This window comes from Falco naumanni, chromosome 4, assembly GCF_017639655.2.
Source record: "Falco naumanni isolate bFalNau1 chromosome 4, bFalNau1.pat, whole genome shotgun sequence".
Taxonomy (NCBI): Eukaryota; Metazoa; Chordata; class Aves; order Falconiformes; family Falconidae; genus Falco; species Falco naumanni.
This window is the reverse complement of record NC_054057.1, coordinates 32,953,050-32,976,188: the sequence shown is the minus strand read 5'-3', so window position 1 is coordinate 32,976,188 and position 23,139 is coordinate 32,953,050. Positions and strand designations below refer to the sequence as shown.

The window sequence follows — 23,139 nt, the reverse complement described above, 5'->3', positions numbered from 1 at the left end:
ATAAAACTTCAGCCAATAACTTCTAGAATTGCAGAAGCCTGTTTTCCAAAGTGAAAGTTACTTTTGTGCAAAGATTCAACTTTTAATTCCAAGTCATATTCATTGTAAAGGTGTTCAAGAAACCAGAAAATATTTTACTTTTCTCAATATAAAGAAAAGCTGTACTAGTTTATTTAGCTTCTACAGATTATCAGTTTATACTACTGAGATAAAATTAAATGATACATTCAACACTTTGTCAGGTATTAAACCACTGAGATATGGTGCATAATATACCTATGTCCAAAACTTATATTTAATGTTAATTTACATCACTTACATCAATGGGAAAAACACTGAAAAGGCTGTCTTTAATGCCTGTAATTTTCACTACTGCAACAGGCTGGGCAGTATTTATATTCGTATTTACAGATTTGGACTGAGGCACAAATAATCTTAGGTTATCCAACTTGAATAACTTCCTCTGTGAATTCCATAATCAAATTTCTACATTGGATAGACTTAACAAAAAGCACGAGCAAACAAAAATCTTCCCTTTCTAACAGTTGATCTCAGAAACATTTACAGAATTCTGCTGAAACCACTTACTTTCTTCAGGCTTAGCTGCATCCCATGTTCTTAATTAATGATTGCTCATCCTACCACTTGACCACATTACACTAGAGAACTACTTCCATTATATCTGCTTGTAGGAACAAGACTATTGCTTGAATATATGATCTTTCACAAGATCAAACTCAGTCTGATACTAGAGGGAAATTCTGCCAGTCTGTTTCACCAATTTGAAAACTGTATGCCCAGTAATTCCAAAATCATGTATTACTCTGTATGTGTGTATGTACTGCACATGATTGAAGTTACAGTAAAAAAACCCCAAAACTCTCATGACACACAAGAATAATAAAACCCAATCTGCATGCACTACAGTTAGCTATCCTTCTTTATTGACTGACTTTGAGGCAAAGTCAAGAGATTTAGGTACTAACACACAAGTACAGAAGACAACATTTTGTACTGCCTGAACTGCTACCATCAAAGACAGAAATCTTATTTGCTCAGTGTGTGATCTGAATGTATCCTCCAGAGCCGCTAGAGATAAATTGCATTAGTGACTGACCCTCAAAAGAATTAGCACAGTCAGAAGGCTTTTTTATTAGCAGGCAATACTTTGAGGTTTCATTTTGTGGTAAGCCCTAAACTGATCTCCTGTAACTTTCTGAGTAAGTGGAAGAAGATACAAGCTTCAAATTTACTTTTCAAAGTATACCATAACCTCCTTTAATACTGTGAGGAAGTTAATGACCTGAACATTTCAATTCTGCAGTAAGCAGTGTCCTTGCTCAGGAATTCCACAATCTGCTGAGCCAATATTATTTTAACGGACGGGAGTTTGCACTCAGAAAAGGTAAAAGAAAAAAACCTTCCAGGAATTCAGGGTTGACTAGTAGTTCAAAGAAATTCAATTATTGTAACACAGTAAGTAGGAACTGCAATTATTTTCATACTGAATTTATTTAACGGACCTAAAATACCCTCCTGACTATACTTACAGAGTCACACATACACATTTCTGTTAAGACCACAAAATACTCTATGAAGACAGGTGACAGCAAAGCTGGATGTGGATGCAAAAATTCTTTGCTATTAAATGCAAATGGTACAAAAATGTCTGGATCATTGGGCTTGAAGGGTCCATGGCTTTGAAGTCCAATGAGCAGCTGGTTAAGAGCACTGCACCTCAGTGGTTAATTCCAGCGCCAATTCTGTTTAGCATCTTTAACAACCCATATAGAAAGCATCCACAGCAAGTTCAGGGACAACACCAGTTTGAGGGGGGCAGTCAATAGCTACCTGGAGAGTAGGGCTGCAATTCAGAGGACCCTTACAGCCTGGGGAATTGTTCTGGCACTGAACTTGAATAGTATAAATTAAAAGTCCTGCTCCCATTGCTCTCTACCACTACATAATTTGAGGGTATAGAGAGGAGAAAGCCAGACTGTTCTCAGAGGTATGTAGTGAAAGGATAAGGGGACACAGACACAAATTGCAGCAAGGGAAATTTTGGCTTACATATTAGTGGAAAAAAATGCAGTATTAGACTGGACAAGCAATGGAGCAAGTTCCCAGAGACACTGTAGGATCTCTGTCCTGGGAGATACTCCAAACATGTTGAGACATGGCTCTGAGCAACCTGCTGTAGCCTGGGTGGCATCTAACTTTGAAACTGGCCCTGCTCTGGCTGAAGGGTTGGACCAAGGCACCTCCAGAGCATCCTTCCAGCTCAAAATTATTGTAGGGTTCTCTGATCCTAAATTTTCAAACAAAGCCTTATATTTGGTCTAATGGATATACCCATAAACATGCCTTCACATCCCCTCCACATGAAAAATGTCACATTTTCACAGGTGAATTCACACAACCTTTTTCACAAAAACAAACATATAAAGTCACCCATCCCTTTCTTCTTTTTCTTGTTTTTGAAAACATAATTTCCACAAAAAAAAACTCTTCAAACTTGCTTCAGGTAAGGATGGTGAAATAACTGAACAAACAATATCATAAAATTAAGGACTGATGTGGCATCTATACTTAAAAATAAATTAACACTTATTTTAGGAATAAAACATTTGCCAAATACTGGTTAGGATGCACCCTGCCATACTGGCATTCAGTATTTTCCTGTGCTGATGCACATAAAGATAGATAAAATTAATGTTAGGTTCTAACGACTAAAATTTTAGGCATTTCCCACACCAGTGCAGCTATAGATTTCTGAGGAATAAATGACAGGAACAAAGGGGAGAAATAAATTACAGAAACAACGGGCCTAACCTCTTGCTTGTAGCCCAGGTCCACAAGTCTCATGTGCTCCTGGACTGTCTTGGCGCACATACCATGGAACTAGCTGGCACCTGCGCCACTTGTGGGTCTTCCACCTGTAATGAGAGGGGAAGCAGCCAGCTTCAAATAATCCACCTAAACTTGTAGCCGTCAGTGCTAGAGAGTGTTAGAAACCACCGTAAGTTGTTGCTTATTAATACTAACTGGTCACAGACAATTCACAACAAACAGCAACAATACCATAAACTCTTCCCTCTTTCCTGTTAACTTCTTTTCTCCTTTTACGATTAGGCCATTAAGGACACAGGGAAGGAAGGGGGAGGTGAAAGAAGGAAGAGAAAGTAAACCATATATATTTTCAAGGATTTCAAAGAATAAAGGTACATTAACACTACCTAAGAAATAAACAGTGAATACAAAACATAGTATGAGCATTAGACATTGATAAAAAGCATTAACACGTACAAGCTGTGAGAAAGAAATTTCAAAAAAGAATAATTTATAAAATAATAAAACTGTATGACTTTAATACCCTTTTCATAGAAGAACTCCTTTGCTATGGATTTATATCTGATCATGCTGAGTATTTTACCAGTCAACAAAATGACATACTAAAATTTAAGAAGTAGATTTAGTGAAGTGACATTAACATCTCATAAAAACAACATGGACCCATTAAATAAGGATGAGTTTTAAATGCTAGCATGCTATAACAAACCTCCCCTCGTTCTCATTTCCCTTCCTTACTTTCTTTTTTCCATTTATCTCAGTGAAGTAAACATGCTGAAGTTTCCCAAACACGCTCCAGAGAAAAGTCTTCAGTGTTGATTTCTGGTTCATGTAGTATTGGGACTGTCTTTTGGCAATGAATACTGTCACATATAGATGTTAGTGCATTTCTTTCACTTTTCCTTCTTTCCTCTTCCCCAGGACTTTTCTTTCCCCCCTCCCTTAGGCATTCTTTGCAACACAACAACAAATGGCAATTCTGCCTTGCTTGAAGCACAAACAATACTGGAGTTACAGACAAAGATGAGGTCAGATGAGTGAAGTCTTAGAATTTGTTTTGTTTTCTCAAATTTCAAATGATATTATTACAAGGGTAAAGTTTTCACAACAGACAAATTGCTTTGCTAGGCTTCATCATCCAAATACTATCCCAAAAGGTGAAATCAGAAGCAAAAAGGAACCCCAGCTACAGCAAAGTATTGGGACAGTGGGTTTAAATGACTGTGTGGGTGCCTTGGGCGATCCTAGAGCACCTAGAGTCTCCAGTAGCTGAATGGCAGCACTTTACAAATGTGTGAGCCAACACGTGTATATGGGCCCAGACCCTATCAAAATAAAATACAGACAAAAAGAACTTGCAAAAAACTTTGATAACAATATTGACCACCTAAACTATTCTATCATTAGTATAAACTGCTATATAACTTTTACAAAGTTCCCTTCTAGTGCTGCAGAATACCCCAGGACTTAAATATAACAACTCCAGGCAACTGTGGTTATTGTCACATCTATGAAATAATCCAGTTGTCTGAATTACTCAGAGTTGGGGTGGGGGGAAATGCTACATCCACAACTCAAACCATCAGCTGGTCTCACGTTTAAAATAATCTCAATGATTTTGCACCTCAGGTTTTATTGCAACCTGCCTCTGAGGGCCAGTATCTGAACTAAGGCATAAGCCAGGCTGGGTCTGTGACTCCATCTGTTGCAGCATGTGTATAGATCAGAAATATGTTAAAGGAAATACATAGAAAATACATACGGTATTAGTTTGTGTCATGGAATACAAATAATTGCATCTACCACTCCCTAGCAACTCTTCTTTCTTCTGCTCAGCACATTATCATGTATTAGCTCAGGTAAAATTTGGTACTGAAGATACTAAGATGAAAGGCAGCCAGATTTTAAAAGGTAAAACTCTGACTAGAAAAAGCTCTCAAGCTGTATTTCTCTAATGTTTGGAGTACTGATTCTGGTAGCTTCCCAATGCTGTTTTCCATCCTTTCATATCTTTCAGTTAAATATAGTGTGATCTCCTAATGAATTTGCAATGATAATTCTTACCAGATGATGAAAGCAACACACTTCTTTAATCCCAATTTGTTTTCACTAAAATAAGCTTGAATTCTATTTGTACCTCTGCAACAGACAGCAGTTTCATGGGAATTAGAAGGTGGAGAAACAAAACATTGTCTTCCAATAAATATATTTTATATTTGTTATTCATAAAGAAACTATTTTTATTATTATTTTTTTAAGTAAATCCAACAACTAAATGCATCAGATTTTTCTAAACTTTGTGTCAACACCCAGATCTTGTATGTCTACTTTCCCATGCCACTCAGATGGATACTATGAAACTGCCTAAAAATTTTCTGAAGTAGTTGTGGTGAATATCCCCACCTGCCAGAACAGTCCTCAGTGTTCTTTGGTGAAGATTAAGTGAGCAGAGAATTTTGTGTATTAGGGGATATAATCAACTGTGGACCATTCCAGGGCTGACAGGGATGGAAGATGGAGGATACAGTGTGTGGCACAGTGTCACAGCAGAACTCGGCTGCCCTAAACAGATGAGGCTGCATTTCAGTGCTTTGGATAATTTCGAAATGAAGATTTTTTTAATTGTATAGAATGTCAAATTATTCGCTAGGAAAGATTTATCCTGGAAAGTAATTCTTAGTTGTTGCAGTGTTCCTGCAAAAGAACAGATAAAATGAACCACTGAATCATGATGGGCCCAACCGAGTCTTCGTATCTGTTCTGAAACCTTGATTTAGCTATGTAACCTGTTTTGCTACATAGTGCATATTAGAACACCTTCTGTTGAGAAGTGGAATTCAGCAAGCTTTAGAGACATTGAAAAACCGGGTCCGATCCATCTCTGTTTGATTAACACTACCTGTAGCTATAGCAGATGGGAGAAGCTTCACATTCCTTTTCCTCAAACAAAGAGTCTGGGCACTCTCGACCACCGTTGGCGGGGAGCTGGATGATGACACGGTGACGGGACTGCTTCTTTACTGTGGCACTCCCTGCAAAAAGTAGAGGCGGCTGTTTTCCCTGCTACTTCATAGGGATGACAGTAATTAGGGGAAAAATAAGATCTAATACCACAGGTATTTGAACTGATTGCTCTAATATCGACATGCTATTTTGTCCATAAGCAGAAAATCAAGCCTAACAGATAAAACAGTTTAATCTCAGCTAAAGGCCAGGAGTCAGAACTGAACAGAAAGCAGTATTAGCAATACTGAACAAATGAATATACAGCCAAAATGAATACACAGTTCAAGTGAACAAAAATTAAACCCGTTCAGTTTGCTGCTACATTTTACAATTTCAAAGTGTAAGTTTGCCCTGATCATTTGCATGTAAAACCAGAAACAGAAATTCCGCTGTGGAATTTATCTACAGTTTTTAATTATTACAGTCATTCATTATTAATGATAAACTGATTAATGATAATGCTAAAATAGTTCCTGTAGGAATTTTGATCTCTGTCATCTTCAGATAACAGTTCTTCTGGCAGAAAATGAAAAGAAAAGCCACAAATCTGTAACAGTTCCACAGCAATATCTAATACACCTAACAGACAAATATTGTTAGGTAAAAATCTTGGACTTCCCCCCACCCCCACCCCTCCCCTGAGAGCTGTGGCACAGGCATTTGGCTGACTGGGTTGGTATCAGATTTGGGTGGGTTATTACAGCAGCTGCAGCTTGTCTGAACACAGACGCATGCTGGACCACAGCCAAGCAACTGTAATTAGGAGCAAGCGGTAGGAGAATCCCGGTGGTGGCTCTCCACCACCTGGCCGCTTTTCAATGCAGAGGAAACCCCCCACTCCTGAGTCAATCATCTCCAGGAGATGCCAGGAGCTGGCACAAGGGGCAAGACAGATGTGCTGACCAGCAAAGCTGCTGACCAGCTTGCTGACACAAATGGGTAAAACCTATGAAATATATTTTTTTTTGTTTGTGTAGTATGAAAAGATTTTGCCTCACTGGATAGACAAAATGCCTGTATTAGTTCACAAATATACTGTCTTACAGAAGCCTGTGTGCTAGTTTGTAGTAAAAGTTGGTGAAGATACGCTCATTGCATCAAGAACTTTTTTAAAACCCACAGAAATGAGAACAGAGAAGGATGGCATTTTTGTCCAAGATGATCTGCCTCAATAAAAATATATCAGAAAGACTGATTAATACTGCTATAAAATAACACAGTATTTAATAATGAATAACTATTTAATAGATTCAGATTCAATGGTCTTAATTGTCTGTTCTTTTTTCAAGGTTATGAAATTAATCTTCCTAACCCTTTTTTTATTTGTTAGAATGCACTAATCACTAATAGGAATTACTGAAAAAATGCCTTTATGCTTTTGTCCTTTATAAAGCATAAAAAATTGGCTGTGGCATTTGAAACATGTATATTTGATGTAACAATATCTTACATTCTGATAATATGGTAGCTGTGAGTAATCACCATGTCCCACACAGGGATTAGCACCCTGTGGAACATGGGGTATTACAGTCTGTCTGTAATAATATATATTAGAAAAACACCTCCTGTTAAGCTTCAAAGAGAGAGAGAGAGATAAGGCATAAAAATGTGGGCAATATTAAGCCAGTCATCAGTTTAACTTCATGGATGACTCCAGTAATAAAAATTCAGGGGCAACCTGCACTCTTTTTAAGAGCTTTGCCAAGAGTATTAAAATGGTATTGGAATGTATGGTTAACTCAGACCATTAACATCAACTTAAAGTCTGCTGATTTTTATTAACTTTCCTTCAATTTTCCTTGGAGTAGAAGAAACCAGCCAAAATTATACACATGTGCATATCTACCTACCTACCTACCTATCGCCTAGTACATAAAGCTCAGGTTTTTCCAGGGAGCAAGCAGTACGTGTACTTTCAAAGACCAAATCTGACCATGTTATTATCTGACAATTCAAATACTGCAACTGTACCAGTATCTGTTTTGTTGTTAAACGAAGAGATACGTGTCTACTCCATGACTAGTTATCTCTTTATTAGCAGAAGATGTAAATGGGAGTTTTTAATATAAAAATAGGAAAAAATGAAGGGGGTGGGGGTGGGGGTTAGTCATCCAAACAGATCATATAGAAATAACTATTCTTTTCAGCAAAATTGCTAAGTCCTCCCTGCAGGTACTGTACCAGCTATTACATGTCCTCTGTCAGAAAGAGATGTGTGTAAGCATTCTGACAAAAGTGACTGCTAGCCTAACTCCTTTTTTCTTAAAATCTGTCTACTAGCACACAATGGATAAAATTACCTTCCTGACATGAAGAAGGACACACTGTCCAGTCGCTGAATGGAGTCACAATACAGTCCTTCCTACAGGGAAGCAGACAGGGTCTCACAGTTTCTGGTCGGAGGCTCTCAGGGCATCTAAAAAATGAAAAAAAGAAGCATTATCAAATAAACAACCATTCTGCAGTAAAGTGAATCACGAGAGGTACCAAATGCCTGCAGGCATGAGGAGAACGCTAGTTGCCCAGAATTCACCAGGATGAAACACATAAATTAAAACAATTAGCATTTAAATATATCTGGTGAAAGCAGACATAACTGGTGCATTCTGCACCTGGGGATTTAACTTTAAAAAATCATCTTTCCTCACTTGCCATTCCAGACTGCCTCTTAAGTGTTATTTTCAAGCTTCCAAATGATTATGAAGAAAAGCCATCTATTTTACCGTAGAAAAATACATGTTTAGCTCTTCATAAACTTACCAGAAGCATAAACTCTGGAAGGAGGCATATTGAAACAAAACACTGCTAACCCAGGACCAAATTAGGTATAAGCTGGCCGTGATTATCACAGGAATGGGCTTGAAACTGCCAGATCAATGAGACTGTCAAAGACTGTCAAAAGGGACAGAAAACCTCACTTGTTTTAGGAAAATGCTTGATCAGCATATAAAAGGGATTATTGGAGTGCCACATATGGGAGTCATTAACCCAGGTCATTTTCCCCAGCCTGTGTTTCTATTTTTCCATCAAGGACAAACAACTCTATGCTGCAATACTTGTTTTCAGAATGATGCAATAACTATTTGCAGAAGTACTGTGAATCTTTAAAATAATTTCGATATTACTATTGCCCTGAAAGCATGCAGACTGTGGACTGTCAGAGGAATATATAAAGAGATAAGAAAAATATCACTTCCATATTTTGGAGCTTTTATCTCATTAGTGAAAAGCATTGATATTACCAGCTTTTCCTCTTGTGGCTGCTGGGCATCTGGGACCAGTGAGATGGGTGACCAGTTTTATATTTGGATTGGATCAGATGGGGAAGCTTGGCTAGTGTGAAGCATCTTTCTTGCCAGGCTGAAGGGAGCACAGGCAAGCCTAACAATGAGCTACCAAGAAAATGTGTTCTCCATGGTCAGTGGAGAAGTATGTCTGTGCAGCGTGGGCGGAGAGGCAGTGGGAAAGGAGAAGAAAAGTTGAATTGCAGCTTTATAGGGACATATTCCTCAGCAATAACACTTGCTAGTTCATTATTTCCATTGGTTGTCTCTGCATTTTCCTGTCAATTCACATAAACTTCTCAAAGTATTATCCACTACCGTGAACCAGCACCAACTTCTTGGTGCCCTCTTATAATGACATTTCCACCTGTTCTCTTTTCTCTACTAAAATACCAACGTGAAAGACCATAAAATATTATAGCTATAGCAAGGTAAATCTCCATCACCTCTCCATAAGCACTCTCTACATTTTAGGTCAAATTGTGCTTTGCTTCTGTCTGATTCATAAAATCAGATTATATATGCGGAGGTCAGGCACACTTTAAAAAAACACCAATCACACACACTGACTATGTTTTCAGAAATTTTCTCTAAGGTTAAAATTAAAAGTGCTTCTGCAAGGTATTGAACATTGGCTTACTAATGACTTTTTCCTTAAAGAACAAAGAAATTGCAAGCATACAAAAAAGACTGGATTATACGTATTCACTGTTTCACTGAGAACTTCAACTTTCAGGAGCACTGAACATTACCATGCCTCTTCAGATCCTTGGGCAAGGCAATTAGTTCAATTAGAACACCATTTCTACCTTTTATATTGTTTGTATTTAGTATATGTGGCTTAAAGCAAAGTATTGATTTTTTTGCAGTCCTTACTCAAGGTCAAATTAAACACAAAAGGCACAAGCTGAAATCTGTAACTTGTGAGGTAGATAAGGCCAATAATATTGATTGTATCATACCACAGTAATCCTTTTTATTAAGGGGACTTAAAAACAAGTTTCCTATTTACATTTTCATGTTAAATGTCTGGGTCTTTAAAAACAATTCTGTGAATTCAATGTGACAATTTGAAGGATCAACTAAGACTTTTTTCTCATTTTACAGGATTCATTTATGACACAGTAAAACAACCCTCCACCCAAAAATTTCAGGTCAAATCAAAGGCAAAGACATTGACAGTAGATTTTAAAAGGGAGATAAATCATTAGAGGGTTTTTTTTAAAATGTAAAATGAGTACCAAGTAAAAGACATAATGGTATTGTGACTGAATAAAACAGCAACTTAATGCAGATATATAATATTTAGATTATTAATTTTCTGGTATTATTCCCCGTATTTCCATTTAAGGTAAATTTGGAATAAGTCTGCTGCTGAATAAAGCAACAAATGGCAGGAACCGTGCAAATATTTAGGGGGAGAATAGCTGCCTCATGAACTTTATAAATGACATCTGCTATCTGCTCTTCCAGCTTTGAATCTGTCCCGAGTGATATATATTTACAGACTTGCTAAAATGTATTAAAATATTATCAAACTCACTTTACTCGCAGGTAATCTGTATTTAACCCTGGTCATATATTAAACTGTAAAATGAAATCATTGGGCCAAAGGGATCTCTTAAAAAAAACATTTATATGGGAATAAAGCCTCAAGAAGATTGTCAAACTAATGTTCAAACTAATATTTCAGACTAATGCCCCCGTCAGAGCTGCACGATGCTTCACCTCCTTGGTCTACTTGTGAGAAGATGTACTTATGTGGGTTGTATTGTATTTCGATCCAAAACAGTATTTTTGCATGAAAATGCACTAATCCATATAGTACACTGCTTGATTGGGGGTATCATAAGGATCTTGGAAATGGTGCTGTATTGCACACCACACACATATCCCAAGACTTTTATCTGGACTCAACCTGATGATAGCATGGAGCCAACTGGATTTAGTAGTCAGTCAGCTGTCAGCAGAATCACTACTGTAAATATCAACTGTAAAAATCAATAGTGAGAAAGGTATTATTATATAGTCCTCCTGTAGCTTCAGTTTTATATTTTTAAAAGATTAATTGTTCCCTCATGATAACACAAAGGAGGAGGTCTTTACCTCTTTGCCTGCAGTCATTGGTGATATAAATAGAAAGCAGCAAAATCCAAAGCTAATTACAGCATGAAGATATTTTTTAAGATCTTTACTTTTTTGGGCCTACTTGTCCCACGTTGACTCTCACACAGATGACCTTTCTTGTCTGCATCCCCACAGAACAGGTGGCCTCCCCATTCCAGCTGGCAGAGGAGTTGAAAGCAGAGACAGACGTATCCTCTATGCACTGTCCCCATGGGCCAGTCTGCCAATGATACACAGTGCAAGAGTGCTCGTTACAGCTGCGCGTTTCCAGTAGGGCACTACTATTTGGGCACTGTATTCCGCCTGGAACAATAAAACAGGCCAAAAGTTCACACAGTGGAAGGAAATAAAATGTGTTAAAAAAAAAAAAAAAAAGAAAGAAATGCACTTTGAAATCTTGCTAGTTACATATTACCACTTTGATTCCATGAAAGAAACACTTTTTCATCCTCTTCATATGCCCAATATTGACTCTGACAAACTTCAGTCAACAGACTACACAGAACAGACTGTACATAGACAGTAAATGTGAATGTGTATAATAAGGATACCAAAATAATCATAACTTCTATAACACACTACTATGGGCTTGGAGTAATATACAGCCTTTTTATTTTGGGGTTCTCTAAAAGAGACTGCAAGAGATCACATAAGGAGGTATGAAGGCTCTAGGCAGAAGAAATTATTAAATATTCTAGTTATGTATGTGTAGAGACCACTGATTATGTCTGATTCACATATCAATTAGAAAGGTATTTGGAGCTCTTGTCCTAGTTCCCAGTGGGTATTTATCCATGTTACATAATTACCAAAGAGGATGGCACAGCTGGCAATTTCAGGTCCAGATTGAAATAACAAAGGCTGTTGCAGGTTAAGATTAAAATGCATTCATGTGTCAATAATTGTGAAGAAAAGGTCAGATAATGCTATCTTTGTTGTGTCTGGTTTCAGATAGTATGTCCAGTTTCTTATATTCAAGCACTTCAAAGCTAATCTAGCCTCCCAATCCTCCACGAGTAAGGAAGAGGTCTTTCCTTCCAGGCTTGATCATAGGCTACTAGACATTTAGCCCTCTGACTAGACAGGTCTCTGGTGTTGCTAGACATACAGAATCTAGGCTTAAAAATTAATTTAAACATCCACAGCCCACACAGGAACAAGAGAACTCCTATCTCCAAGTGATGGAAAGCCAGGGAAATTCTAAACCACATTTTAGTTTTTCCTACAAGACAAGAACAGTAAGAAGGATCACTGAAAGAGGAACTTTTTATTAGTTACTGCAGATGAGTCATCCGACTTTTCTCCAAAAAGAAAAAAGCATGCTCACACCAAGCACATGTCAGAGAGTGTATTAGCCTTTGTATCCCAACACTGAACTTTACGTTGACCTCCTGCTCTACAGACATGCAAGAGGGAAGGGGTTTTAAGCACTTATTGTTGAGAGAAATTAAAAAAACAACTAAATGTAATCAAATAAACAACATAGGCTTCAAGTACTCCAACACAAGTCAAGTGTCACAAGCGCAAAAATACTTTATACCCCAAACTGCTTCTGTGGGCTGTCTAGACCTGCAACAAACATGAAGAAAGGGCCATTCTAATGAAAACACAAGACAAAATCCAAATCTCAAATTCTTTCCATAGAGATATTTTTTACTTCTGACTTTAGGCTAAAAATATTCATGCAACCAAGCAACAGTAAACATCTTATTAACTGAGATGTCATGCCAAAGACTAGGTAATCTTAAGTTTTGTAAAGGGGAATATTAAAAACTTTAAAAGGTGTGAATGTAATTAAGCAAGGACTGGAATTAAATTGGTTTTTGGCTCAAAATGGATGCAACTCAAGTCTATCAGAATTGCTTAAATATGTATCAATATGCAAAGCAACAAGGCAAAATGTCATATGCATTTTCCTAAGAAAGGAAATAAAACAACAATAGGTAAAACAAAATTATGTAGTAACTTTCAAAAAGTTATTCAAGCAGTTTCCTTCAGGAAATAAAAAAAGATCCCAGCTAACACCAGCAGATAGGAATATAAGCAATGAAATTAGGAAAGCAAGTGTATTTTGCAAAGAAAAAATAATAAAAGATAGCAAAGTCACAAATTATTTGGTACAGGAGAGACAACAGATTTACATAAAGAGTCTAGACATGCTCCCCCAGTACAAGGGTAATAAAAATGAGACTTTAGAAGAGATAATGAAGGTTACGAAATTAATTGTTTCCATATGATGTTAGCTCAAAAAGAAACAGAAAGGTAATATTTAAGCAAATTCATAAATTAAAGGGGTGTGTGTGGGAAGAAACGTTTCCCCAGGAATGTATTCCATAACCACCAGCTCCTAAGGCATTTGAGAATAAAGTGACAACTTAGATTTAGTTTTGACAGCTGTGCAAGAATGTATATTCTGGGGGAAAAACAAGAGTGACATTGACTTGTAAATGAAAAACATTGGGGCATGAATGTCTGAAGCTCAGTGGGAATCCAGTTCTGTTCAAATTAAACCAATAGTTAAAAAACTATGTAAAGAATGAACAAAATGTGGAAATAATATTGTGTAAATATAAACCACCTATTACTAGTACTAAATCTTTTTAATAATTAAAAATATACTCTTTGTTTACACATCAGTATGCCATATTCTCAAGAAAAACAACATTTCCTTGTGCTGCCTCAAATTAAAATAGGTACAGAAAAAGCAGAAGGGAGATTGGAAAACTGGCAGTTAGAGATGCCCTTTATATCATCTGCGTAGGGGTAACAAGATCAGGACTGATCAACTTTAAGACCATTTCACTAGATGAGGACAGGTTTGACAGGAATATAGAGATTAACAAGTATGACAGAAAAAAATAGACGTAATTTTATCAGCATACGTGAAAAGGGGACATACAATACTAAATACATTATATATAATACGTGATCAGATGACTGTAAATAACTGCTTGGCAGTACTAAAAGTAATGATTTCAAGGTCCAAAAAGCAGTTGGAGCTGAAGCATTTCTTTTTGGTTTTGGATACTTAAGCAAAGCACACTTGGAATTGAAAGGCTACCTTTACAGAGGGACTTGCGTATTACTCACAAAATAGCAGAGATACGAGAGTATTTTCCTTGAATGCTTTAACAGAAGTGTCATACACTTAGATTGGTTTTCTGCCTGATCTGGAGCTGGTAATGGGTAAGACATTTCACTCTAGGATATCCAAGGATTGAATTTTATAGGTCTTCTTTGTGACACTGTCTTGATAACATCCCAATTTCAAAATGCTTAACATTTTTGAAAGCATTTAGGATTATTTTAATCATTTTGATATCATTCATTTTACAAATGCATGTAATTTTATCTATGCATTTCACAACAGCTGGAATAATCTTAAAGTTTGAGAAAACAGATGCAACTGAAGTGCCTTTTATAAGTGAGGTGTTACTCATTTCTTCTTTGCCATAGGAAGGGGGCAGGCACTCCTTGAGACAGCTGTACTTCCCAAAGAGAAGCATGGTCAGTACAGACCACTAACATAAGAACAAAGGCTGCCCTGTTGGCGCAGGTCTCCCAGTTCTGCAAACATTACGCTTCCCCACCTAGTGCACGCCAGTTACACAGACCAAGCAGACCTGTCCTATCATACACAACAGGACAGGAGTTAGTGTGCACCCACAGGAGACGAGATGTCTACTCTCAGGTCTTTCCTTGGGTAAGAGTTGAATCCCAGACCCCACTCTACAGGCAGGAATCTGAACTGAGGGGCTCCTGAGCAAAACGGGAAGCACAGTAACATCCTCTCTCCCAGCTCACCTTCGCAGGCAGGTGCCAGGTCACTTTGCAAGTCTAGCCTGAAAATTCAGGTTCCCCAGGTCCAAATCTAAGTGGTTTTGTATTCCTGCTTCAGCTGAAATAATTAAAACTCATGAATCTCCCCATCTTCCCCAAAACTGATCCTTTAGTGAATAAGCAATTTGCTGGGAAAACAATTACTCAATTATATGCGTTCAGATTTAACTACCAAGGACTGTTACGTCAAGCCAGGAAAACATAAAAATTACAATCAAACCAAACAAGTGTAAGAGTAAATACATTAAAAAGCCATAACTCCTCTTTTGTAACTATGAAGTCAAAATCCACTGAAATTTTAACAGGAATAAACTTTTAAAGCACATCAGCCATAATTTGCCTAGAGTTGAGAAGAAACTCCTTTGATCCAGCTATTCCTTATATGTTCAGTAAATCAATCTTGCAGCTACATGAGAAGTATAAGGTTTTGGCCCCCATCTAATAGAATACCAGATGAGATGGACAACTGGTATTCTATACTAACTCAGTCACGTTTAATAGTCTGTTATGTATGATGTCACACTAAATAGTCCTTCTGGCGTTATACTTTGCTAATCTATGAACATACAATAGTCACAGTAAGACATTGCATGCATATGAATCCCTGCCCTGAGAAAATTCACACAAAATCATCCTTCACTCTCATTTTACTAAGTTAATCTTTCAAATCAGATTATTTTCTCCTTTGCATTTGACTTATGGGTGTTTTTTTTTTTAATCTTTACTTTTCCAAAATCAGTGTCAGTTATTTACTACTGATAAAACCTGGAATATATCCACAGTAGTGTCATGCTGTATGACACTGATTTGGCAGTGGCAATCAATGGCAGTGTATAGTCAATATAGAATCAATCTGCATATCTACAATTTACTAAAAAATGGAGACTCATTTAACATTTTTTAGTCTCAGGGATTGGACTATGTAAAGTATTCTTAATGCATACTACTGATTTTGTAAGATTTATTGTAAGCAGGAAATAAAAAATGAACAGAACTATTAAACAGGGAAAAAAAATAAAACAAACCAAAAATAAATAAACCCTACATTCAACAGAGAAAGGCTGAGCTTTATATGATGTTTTTACTAGACTTATGCAGAACAACAATATAATGTATCAGGTAACATCATTATGTCCTTTGCTGTCATTTTATATTTTGAGACAGTGACTTCCCTGAGTTTCTTACTGTACCATGAAGATGTGTTTGACAGTGAAACAAATGAGCTACCACTACAGGCAGGCTCACAGACAGGCAAAATTATAAATCACTTCACCTTTCAAACCTTCAAGCTGAGGACAATGATCTCAGAAAAGATATCAAAAATGGTTATTGTGACACCAGTTTCCACATGGAGTCATCTCACAAACCACAAAAAGCCTTTGTCTTGAGGAAAGAGACTCTTCTTTCCACTGAATGCATGTAAATAAGCCCATCCCAGATGTGCATAACCACACTGTGCTTGAGGCTCTGCAGCGTGTGCTTTGGCCACGAGGAAGAGGTGTTGTTCTGAATGATGAAATGCTGATGAGAGGGTGTACAGCCAAGGTCAGCTCCTGGCTTGAGCCAAAGTTAGTGTGGTGCTGGAGGGGCAGTCAGATCCCAGAACTCATTAGAAAACTTTGTCACTACTTCAATTTACATACAGCTTCAATTTTTCCTGTGAAGCTATTCTTGTCACCAAGGAATTATTATAACACTACTGAATTATTCCTATTCTAAGTCATCCAAGAAAATAGATTATACTGTGGCTGTTTCCTGGGGGCCAGTTATGCTGACTTGATGGTTTCTTCAAACCAATTCAGCAGCATAGATAGCTGGGAAGTAAGAAGAAAAATAAGGTCTTAAGTGTGAAATTATATAGTCTATCATGGACAGCTATCTGCCAAAATTAACAAGCAAACTAAAGAATATAGTATTTTTTTATTTCAAAGAGGAGAGAAACTGAACCATCGCAGACAATACTTTGATAAGAAGCCACCTGAAATCCAGATAAAAGAACTTATTTTATATGTATCTACAGACCCTCAAAAATTTCAGTGGCATGTTAATGTTTAAGTGTCTCAATGAACAAGAATTAGGCACTTCACATACTGTGAAGGATTGCAATGTTCTTTGTGTATATAATGCCTGCAGTGCTTTGATCTCCAGCTTGCGGATTGAATTCTCCATGACTAGCAGGAGGATGCATGTGATCAAGGACTCACAGTGATAAACCTGGACTCCTTATGTCACCCTAGAAGCCAAGTTTAGCCTTATTCATAGATTGGCCAATAGACCTGCACATTCTTTCATTAATTAATGTCCAATCCTGATAGCATAGGAATTGTATATGTTTATGTACAATGTATTTGTCCTATTGTGTTCTGAATAAAACCTCTTACATATCATGGCTGTATTATAAAGGAATTACTATGAAATGGTTTACCTAACCTGGTCTGCCTCTCATACCAACAGTTCAAATGAAGGTTCAAAAATCCAGAAGGGAACACCTGTGGGACTGTTCACCGAAACAGAACTGACAGCTATTTTCAGAATTCAGTTTTAATTGTAAATGGAGTTATTGGTCTTTCATTTAGGAGACTTGGGATTTTAGTTATACGTGATGTTTACAGAGTTTTCATTAACAGTAATGTGCATTTTTATAAGCTCTGAATAGAAATGAAAACTGCATGTTTTCCAAAAAAAGGTTCATGTGGAGCTTCCTTTTTTATATCAACAGAATACAGATGTTCAGATGCATTAATATATTCTGTGCCCCCAAAACATAAAACAACCTCCAAGCACCAACTACACAATCAGTGCTTTATTTTTTTGGAAGCTGGATGATCTCTGTCATGCAGTTCTGGAGGTGAAAAGTCATTCAGTTATTTGTCACACAGTGAATGACTAAAAGGCATAAGAGATGTATGAGGAGAAAGATGACAATAAGTCTAATTTCAGTGAAGCATAAAAAATAAAAACTAAATTGATACCTTTTGAATATAATATAAGCAAAGGTGAAAAGGACCTTTCAGCTAGAGTTTTAATGATATACTAAGTCTGAGAAGGTTCTTTTATTTATTTATATATTTTTATTCTCTGGAGTTTGTACAGAGTGCAAAGGAGTATAGTGTTGAAGATACCTGACCACGATGCCAGTGGGGAAAAAAAGCACAGAATAACCTCACCTCAGAATCCTGGTAAAGGGGTCAGGGTTTGAGCAAAGCTGAAGCACTACAACACCTAGGTAATGAGTCATCTTTCTCAGCAGTATTTTAGAGATCTCTTCACTACTACCTCTGTGGTTTGAGATCTGTCAGTCTTTGTGATCACTCTCTGCTGGTTCTGATCATTGCAAACCAGACATAAATAAAATTCACATACCTAAAATTCAGGCTGTTTAACTGCTTTGCTGCACCTGTAGGCTTGTAAATTATCCCAAGCTGTGTTAAGTGTCAAAGTCAAAATAAAATGAGTACGTTTTAAAAAGAAGCATTAAGAAAGTGGAATCATTTTCTGGAGTATTTCACTTCTGTGGCATGCTTGCCAGGATGTTAAATGTCTGTCTCCGGTACAACTGCATAAGCATATTGAAAATCTATTATCTTGACCTACACAGAAATGCAAGAAGCACATGAATATATGTTTATTTGAATTATCATATGAAAATGTGTCTCTGTGTTTCCCGCAAAATGAGTCCATTTGACACACCATAAAAAAAGGGACAAGATAAAACCAATTTTGTTTAGTATTTTAAGAGCATTTCTCTGTTACATAGATCCATCTAAGTAATTTATTCTTTGAATCGCCTACTAAAATGAGTATAGTTCTGATTGTCTCTTACACTTCTAGCAAAGGTCCTCTTCCAGGGAAAAGTTTGAATATGTCTGCTATGCTACATATTTTAATTTTATTTTTTTAAAAAATTACCAAAATCCTGTCAAATACACAGTATACTTTTAGCAATGAAGTTAAATGTTTTTGCAAACAGAGAAGTGTTTTGGTATACGATGAAGTCTGCCCCTTTCTTTTTTCATTTCTCAAAACAGATATTATGTTTCACTACTTCTATACCTTACAGCTTTCACTTTTCAGTTAAATGTCAACTTCACTTGAAGTAATAAAATGCTTAACAGTTTCAAAGAAGAACTAAAACATGCACATAACCCTTTTATATTGAATGCACATGACTTTACTGTCAGAAACACATGTGAGTAAAAGGTTTTTGAGAACTCTTTGGTGCCTATGCCTCCTGGCTCCCAGTGTTTCAGAAGGCATTTTACCCTAGCACACCTGACATGGCCATTTTAGAACCATGATACATATAGCATGCATTTGGTCTATTACCCCCCACCAATGCTTAAGAACAAAATCTCTTATAGGAAACATGGAAAATCATCAAAGAATAGATATGAACCTATGTGTAAAACCTTTCTTCTTTATATTCCATCTATGTCTTCTCTTTGCATTTGCTGCGGATGCTGCACAAGGACCATTTCAATGGATGGAAATCATTCACTAGTGAGGATTTGCAGGGTAAACCCAAATTCTGACTATGAATAAAAATGTTAATATGGTAACATTAGTTACCAGCCTAAGCCAAGAAGCTACAAAAACCATTTGTTAGTAACTGAATCCATTACAATTCTCATCTTTTCAGCATTTACATCCTTCAAAACTGGACCTAAACCAGGGTTACTAACAATCCTCTATAAACATCTTTCATAGAAGCCAGCAAAGGATAAATTGTTTACCTTGTTTAATTTTAATAGAAAACCATATATTCAAAATCAAAACAGTAACATTATGCAGAATAACAAAAAAAATCACAACATTGACTGAAATAAGCAAAATAAAGTCTCCTCTTTACCATGAGTAAATGTAGGATAAGCATTTAAATAATATTTCAATATTTAAAAAATAGAACTCCATCTAATGATTTGTTTCTGTCAATCAAGAAATTACCTTGGCATTACAAATACAGTTGAAAATTCACAAACAAGAGTCTGCAAGAGTATGCAACCTTACCTTCACCTGCATATGCCAGAATGGAGCGGGCACGCATCTGCTTCCCTTCTGTGGTCTTGCCGGAGCAGGTGTGTGAGCAGGAGGACCATGCAGACCACATGCTGAGCACACAGTCCTTTGGGCATGGAGCTTCACAGACAACTGGGATTGGGTAGATAGCATCTCTACAAAGCTGTCTGTCAACCTCTTCTCCTGGGAAAGAAAAGGCCAGTAGCAGTCTATCATTTGTTAAATTAACTAAAAATGAGCAATCTAGACCAGATGGGCACACAAATAAATTAGATTCTGTTCTTGTATATAAAAAAGGTAAATAGATTTTCTAGTAAAATAACTTGTCTCCTTTGCCTTGATTCTAGAAGAACATGCTTAAACCTAGTTTAATTTGATATTCTGCTGGAGTGAATGCCAGCCTGGGTGGTCTTTAGGCTTTCATTGTGTTAATACATATTTGATTCCACAGAAAATCTTAATGCAAATAACAGAGTATATAATACACCTATGGAAAACTGTGTACATGGAAATGTGTGTACAGTAATCACCGAGTCTTCACCCACATTTGTGGGAGAAAGGAAAAAGTATCCTAACTTCCATCTTAGCCAGTTTTATAACCCACAATTCATCCTTTGAATTGCACCTATGTGAAGAGAGTTGTAGTGAGCTGCAGTCAGCATGTCTTTCTGAGTTAGAAAAAATCTTCATTTGACAGCAAACCAGTAACACATCACTCTTTGTGTCATGGAAATATAAAAAGATCTATGCACTTGTATTCTGCCACATCAATGTGCACATTTCATTATAATAAAAAGATCCAGACTGGTATAAACCATTTAATGAAATACTAGCTAATGTTTAAGTTAGCAGGGCTCCTTTTGTTTTCAGTAAAGAAATTGTGGGAGAACTGTATGTGGAGATCTGAATAGCACCCTAATCACAACGTGGCTAGTTTTGTATGGTAACATATGATTTCCTGATCAAATCAGTTAATATCCATTAAGTGAGGAATGAAAGAATGACCACATACACTGAGGTCATTAAGTCTCACTGACAGTGACAAAAGCCTCAGGATAAATCTTCACTTTGAAGCAGATGATGGAAAAAATGAAGGAGAAAGATTGGGATTCACTGTTTTAGAGTTATAGCCTTGTTATCATACAAACCAATTACAGAACATGCTTGCAATGAAAAGCACCAGGAACTGAGGACTAGCAGAGTACGTAATGCTGGTTACAAGAAACTGTGAAAAAGTTGCATCTAAGAGCATGCTGGGCTTCTGAGGCCCTGTTAGTCATGTACAATCAAGGCACAGAAAGAGCAAGTTCATTTGTAAACATGAAACTTTTTTTTTTTTTAATTTTCTGAGAAGCATAACTTTTCAAAGCATCTGAATGCCTTTTGTGCTATATGATCCTTGCTGTCCTAGGGCATAAAAGCTTCTGTTGAATTATGATTCATCTACCGAAACGTTATTGAAGCATATGTGATCTTGATGAGACTGAACAGGAATGTCTATAGCATTGCACTTGCTACGATCCATCATGTCAACCCTTTTGTTTTAATAGCTAATGTCAACAAAATAGTGTCTCATCAGGATCTGCAATGAACGTAAGCCTTCAATACAAAAAAACATTTGTTAGAAATAATTATTAAATACTCTACAATGTAATGATAAAGACATCAGCCAGTGTTAATAACTACCACCTGGATTCTGAAGAGCTAATTCAGTGAGAAATATGCATTGTGTACATGAAGCCAAAGATCTATAAACACTGCTTCACCCAAGTCTCAAATTAGCCTTTTATTGCTTAATAATAATAAAATGAATCAAACTCATCTAAGCAGAAACTATATTTCATCAATCAAGGTTTAGAGTCTTACAGCCTTTCAAATAAGAATCTCTAATAAACTGAGTTCCTCAAAATAGGGCTTTCTTTAGTACTAGAGACATGAGTCCCAGAACTATTAACAACAAAATAATTTATAAAAGAGGAAAAGATGAGGGCCATCCATCCAATATTACAACCTTTTAACCAGTGTCAAATATTTTATTCATACAGAATCTTTAGGCACAAAAGAACTGCAAACATCAATCTTCCTTGGCTCTCCAAACCAGGTGAAGTCCTGCAGCTCATGCTTTTAAAATAGCCTGAAGTAGTCATAGTCATCTGAATTATAAAGACCTTTGAGATCAAGTCAGTCTCGACAGCTTTATTTCCCTATATTAAAAATACAAATCTGAGCTTTGCCAAAGGCCTCATAGGTCTCCCACATCAAGTTCTTCTTCCCTCACTGGACTCAATTTTTGCATCAATTGCTCCTTCTCTTGTATCACAGGTCATCACACCCTGACACCTATTCAGGAGGGATTCCTGCCTGCTTCATCAGAACAGCATGTTTGGGTTGAAGGACAAGACAGGGGAGCAGACTGCAAACTTCTTTTCCAAAGAATAGAAAAAAAGCTAACAAAGGGGTAAACCTTACTCTCAAATTAGTCCATTGCCAGGTAAGACTCAATGAGGTAAACTTATAGGTGACTTTCAGGCTTTGCAAGAAATTACAATAAAATATGTCATAATGTAAACATATAATACTGTAGCAAGCTTATTTATTGCCTGCCAACTGAAGCAGTATTAACTTGAAACTGAAGCTAAATTATGGGTCACAATGAAAAATTGTGTTAAATTAGTTTCAGTCTGTTTATATTTAAAACAAAACAAAAAAAAGCGCCTTCACTCTTTCCCAAAATCAAAGCCCTCTTATTCTTTGCTTTTCCAGAGAAAATATTCTAGAAATATGTATCTTCCATATTAGCACTTAGCTTTTGTCAACTGTCCAATTCTTATCTGATGAATTCAAAAGCATAGAAATGTAGTTGGAAGGAATGTTTTATAATGGATACTTCTTATCTTCAGGGAAATATTTTATGTAAACTAAATTGTTTCTGACATTTCACTAATGGTTTTATGAACAACTTGACCTTTGTTGCCTTCCTCTTTAAAGTGCATAGTGTAGTCAGCTACCAGGAACC

At 36.7% G+C, this 23,139-nt stretch overlaps 1 protein-coding gene across 2 annotated transcripts in view; it reads right to left on the bottom strand.

The window, feature by feature from the left end:
* Window positions 1–23,139, bottom strand: part of THSD7A (thrombospondin type 1 domain containing 7A) — a 288,313-nt gene that overhangs the window by 55,289 nt on the left and 209,885 nt on the right. For both annotated transcript variants that reach the window (XM_040590314.1, XM_040590313.1), the window contains exons 10-14: window positions 20,115–20,306; window positions 11,336–11,570; window positions 8,157–8,272; window positions 5,750–5,882; window positions 2,833–2,936 (exon numbers count right to left, since the gene is read on the bottom strand). In XM_040590314.1, coding sequence (XP_040446248.1) covers window positions 2,833–2,936; window positions 5,750–5,882; window positions 8,157–8,272; window positions 11,336–11,570; window positions 20,115–20,306 — 780 coding nt within the window. The remainder of the gene's footprint in view (window positions 1–2,832; window positions 2,937–5,749; window positions 5,883–8,156; window positions 8,273–11,335; window positions 11,571–20,114; window positions 20,307–23,139) is intronic.